The sequence below is a fragment of the Sinocyclocheilus grahami genome, unplaced genomic scaffold (assembly GCF_001515645.1).
Source record: "Sinocyclocheilus grahami isolate Dianchi unplaced genomic scaffold, SAMN03320097.WGS_v1.1 scaffold1360.1, whole genome shotgun sequence".
Classification (NCBI taxonomy): Eukaryota; Metazoa; Chordata; class Actinopteri; order Cypriniformes; family Cyprinidae; genus Sinocyclocheilus; species Sinocyclocheilus grahami.
In genome coordinates this window covers 173553-177887 of record NW_015506539.1, presented here as the reverse complement: position 1 = coordinate 177887, position 4335 = coordinate 173553, and the positions used below count along the sequence as shown (strand labels likewise).

Below are 4335 nucleotides of genomic sequence, written 5' to 3'. Positions count from 1 at the left end.
AAGTGTACAAATGCTTAAAATTCAGAAAAATGTGTGGTATGTGGTCCAACAGGTGCATTAGTTCCTCTCTCTCTCTCTCACACACACACACACACACATCACATAACATAATACATTTACTCCTCTTGCAGTTGGTATGTACACAAACTGTTGTCTTGTTTGTCTCACATATTTAGCAGTGCCATGTAAAAGAACGTCAATGGCAGCTAACCTATGAATGAACATAACCTTCTTACATGACATTAATAAATAGCTTAAAGAATAAGTACTTATTTAGACATGACAGTCCATAATTAAATTTTTCAGCTGTTTACTTTCTAGCATATCATGGTCATTCATTGAGTTTGTCAGATGGTGTTAGGATTTCTGTATTTCAACATCTTTGAACATTTTCAATTCTTCCAATGGCCCCATAATAAGATCACACATTCTAACAAACAAAAACCCGAAACAACATTCTCATTACACTTCATCCTTTTTAGAAGAAGCTCTCTGTGACATTCTTGTTGTAGGCTCTAACATTGTCAGAGACAAGAGCGACACGTAAATTATTCCAGAAGAGCGGCTGCACTCGAGGATTCTTGGGCCAGGACAGAACTGATTTTTTGCAGAGCCGTTTTCTCATCTGAAGGTATTTGAATTTTGGAAAGAGAAAGTCCAGCAAAACAAGAACTGCAACATCCACTTTCTCATCTAGAAGGCGCTGCTGAACAAGGAGGAAGGCTTGTCGGACGACCCCACTTTCGTGGGAACAGCCACTAGGGCTAGTCAATACAAACACTGTCTTTCTGCTGTTGTAAACGGCCTTGTGGAGATTCTCTATGCATGACACTCCAGGCAACCAGTCACGTTCTTCTAGACAAAGTCGAAAGCGCCATCTCCCTCTGTTCTCCAATCTCACAACCATCTCCTTGTAGATCCAATCCCTGACTGCCTTGTTACTCGTATCAAAGACCACAAACGCATCATATTGGTTATCCGTCATGCTGCCGCCATTAACTGGAGTGTGTCCCTTGTGTCCAGTCCATAAAATCTGGATGCAGTACCACAGGTCCCAACCATAGAGATGCTTCAGGAGGGGAATGCTGGTTGCTACCAATGTCAACCATAAAGTACAGAGGAAAGCAACGCTCCCAAATATCTCCTGGCATGAGTGAAGATCTATCGAGAGGACATTCACACCAGCCAATGACTCTGGATAACCACAGTGAAGCTCTGTGGTGAGGTGTGGGATATTCAAACTAGTTTCTCTGAGAAATTTGGCAAACCCAGAGATAACGCAACTACAAGTAAAAGGATTGGCATGCAGCACGAGCTTGCAGGAGGACTTATTTGTATGCGGCCCAGCAGGACATAAAGTATAAGCTTTATGGAATGACAAAGGAAGAGCCTGCACATCAAGGATCTTCAGCTGGTTGTGGTTAAGCATTAGGTTTTTAAGGTTTATTGCCTGACTAAGGAAAGCCTTTGGGATCGCAACTAGTCGATTGTGACTTAGGTCCAGGCTTACGAGACGGAGCTCAAAATGCATATTAGGTAAGAATGAAAGCATGTTTGAACTAAGGTTCAGGTGGCACAGCTTCTCGAGAACTGAGATGTTGCCCCAAGGGAAATAACTCAGCACATTGAAGTCCATTCTCAGCATCTGGAGGCTCGGAGGCAAGTTTACAATTACCTCTGGGGGGAATGATTTGAGCTGATTTTCAGAAATGTCTAAGTGTGTAAGGTTAGTAAGACCCTGAAAGAAATGTAGGTATTGGTTACGCCTAGAGTCCCACATTATGTCCAAACGATTTCCAGAGAAATCAAGATACTTCAAAGAAGTACTAGTAAGAATGTTAGAGATTCTGAGACCAATGTGATTGTTCGCTAGACTCAGTATTTTAAGAGATGGTAAGTGTGGAAGGAATGTGAAGCGATGTCCCATACCCTTCATTACAAAGTGGAATTCGTTGTTGCTGAGGTCAAGAGCTTTTAGTGTGCCACTTATCTCCTGGAAGGCCTTGTCAGAGTACAGGTCAATGCGATTGTGAGCCATATTAAGGTAGGCTAATTTGCTTAGAAGTGTGAACTGCTGGCCATTTAAAGTTTGACTTATGTAGTTGTAAGACAGATCTATGCATACCACTTTTTCCATGCCTCTAAAAGTACTTGCATTCAGCCATGGGATGTTGTTTTGAGAGAGGTCAAAAAACTGGTTTTTAGAGCAGATCTGCTTTTTGAAATGCCACATAGAATAATAAAAAAAACAGTGATCTTCTCCAGAGTCCTGCATAGTGTTCTGCTCTGAGCTCGGTAGGGGGACTTTTTGAGATTGAAAGTTGGGCTGTCCATTGTCACGTTTTTCAAGGGTTTGGTAGTTATTTGGTATGGCTTCAGCAGTGCAGGTTGAAAAGCATGAACTGAAAGCAAGCATGTTTTGGGAAAGGCCCACCCACCTTAATGTTCTCAGCTGACTTATAGCATCCATGCTAACAGAGCAGATGAAGTTCATGCGTAGCTCCAGGGACTCAAGTCTTGGCAGTTTGACCAGAGGTGCAAGGCTGTGGTTTGACAGTACTCTGAAGAATAGTCCACTAAGGTACAACTCTCGTAGAGCCATCATCTTCTCTATGGATGGTGACAGAATTAATTCAGAAAAGGATTTCTGGGGTTCATAGTTATAAAGAAGACTGAGGGACACAACATTCTGGAGCTCTTCATAAAAGGTGCCGTTCTGGATGGCGTAGGCTAAAAAGTTGTCGGATAGATCTAACTCTTGGAGCTTGTGGAGTCGTACGAAGAGATGCTGAGGAATTGTATGCAGTGAATTGCCTCGCAGACTTAGACTAATTAGAGAGTCCCTTTGATCCAAAAATGCATCCTGGTGCAGATTCAGAGACTGGTTGTTTGGACATGGGAAGCAAGGCTCAGAAGCATGGTCACACCTTTGGCAATTCCACCCTAGGTTAAGGTGTCGCAGATGTTTAAGATTTGCAAAGGACTCTTTATTGATATGTGTGATCTTGTTCTCTCCCAAGTCTAGGCTTTCTAGTGAAAGTGGAAGATATGGGGGAACAATGGTCACATTGTTGTAACTAAGTGTTAGGTTCAAAAGCTCAGGGATATCTTGAAACACACGTGGGTCGATAAAGTAAGACTGATAACATGGGTTGGCATAGAAACAATTCTTGTTTAGCAGTAGTTGTTTTAGTAGCGGTGTACCTAGAGGCTTAACAATATGAAAGATGTGATTAAATTCCAGTCCCAGAATCTCAAGTTGCTTTGGTAGAGGAGGAATGGTGTTCAAGCTGTTCCCTGCTAACTGCAGGGAAGTTAGGTTTTTAAGTCCGCTAAATGCATTAGGATCGACTTTCAGGCTGCATGAAGGCCATCTCTGCTCCTTAAGATGATCTGGTACGCAGTTCCACATCAAGCTGAGATGCTTGAGATTAGCTAATCCAGAAAATGTGGCACCTTTAATGTGGTGTATATGGTTTCCATTTAAGTTGAGTGATATAACAGAGAGGGATGTGAATTTAGGGATGTTAGCAAGACGTCGGCGCTGACAGTCCACATTTATGTGTCCATCCTTGGTAGTTTGAATTTCACATGGATAGAATTCAGGATGTAAAGTTGCAAAAAGATGAAACTGATTCAGCATGAGAGCCAGATACAACATGTGTCCAAACATGGCCTAGAGACAAGAGAACAAGAACAAACAAATAATCAGCTATGCAAGTTAAATGGCATTTACTTTTTAATATGCTATATTCTCAAACCTTTGAAAACTTCAAAGTACATTACATGGGCTCAGTGGTGTAATGTAATGAAGTAATAATACTTTGTTACAGTACTTAAGTATTTTGGGAGTGTCTGTACTTTACTTGAGTTTTTATATTTCAGCCAACTTTAATACTACTTTTACTCCACTAAATTTCCTAATTAAAATGTATACTACTTTTACGCCGATACATTTCCCCGAAGCATATTCGTTACTTACTACAAAATAGTCAGAAGTCAGAAGAACACAGACTGCAGGAAAGCAGGTTTGACGAATCAGTGGTCTGGTGTTTGCAAGTTAGACTCCTAAAAAACACCTTTGCTCATGTGCAAACAAGTGCGCACACAACCGCGGATGATTCATTTTCCACTCAAGTCAAGTCTGGGGTGTACGATATACAGCATCGTCTGCGATAATATGGTAAGTGTTGTTGTAATGATGTGCGATCTGACATGATCAAGTAGGCTATATCAGCAAATCACACACACAAAGTGCACGCATGTGATTTATTAGTCTATTAAAACTCAAAATTCCAGGCATTCTAAATTGTAGACGGCAAAAATGCTTCTGTA

The 4335-nt window shown here is 41.3% G+C and overlaps 1 protein-coding gene across 1 annotated transcript; it reads right to left on the bottom strand.

Annotated features, from left to right (window-relative positions):
- Positions 1-371: 371 nt before the first annotated feature.
- Positions 372-3673, bottom strand: tlr9 (toll-like receptor 9). The gene has a single exon (XM_016255684.1). The coding sequence runs from the start codon at positions 3671-3673 to the stop codon at positions 479-481; it is 3195 nt and encodes a 1064-aa protein (XP_016111170.1). The 3' UTR covers positions 372-478.
- Positions 3674-4335: the final 662 nt, after the last annotated feature.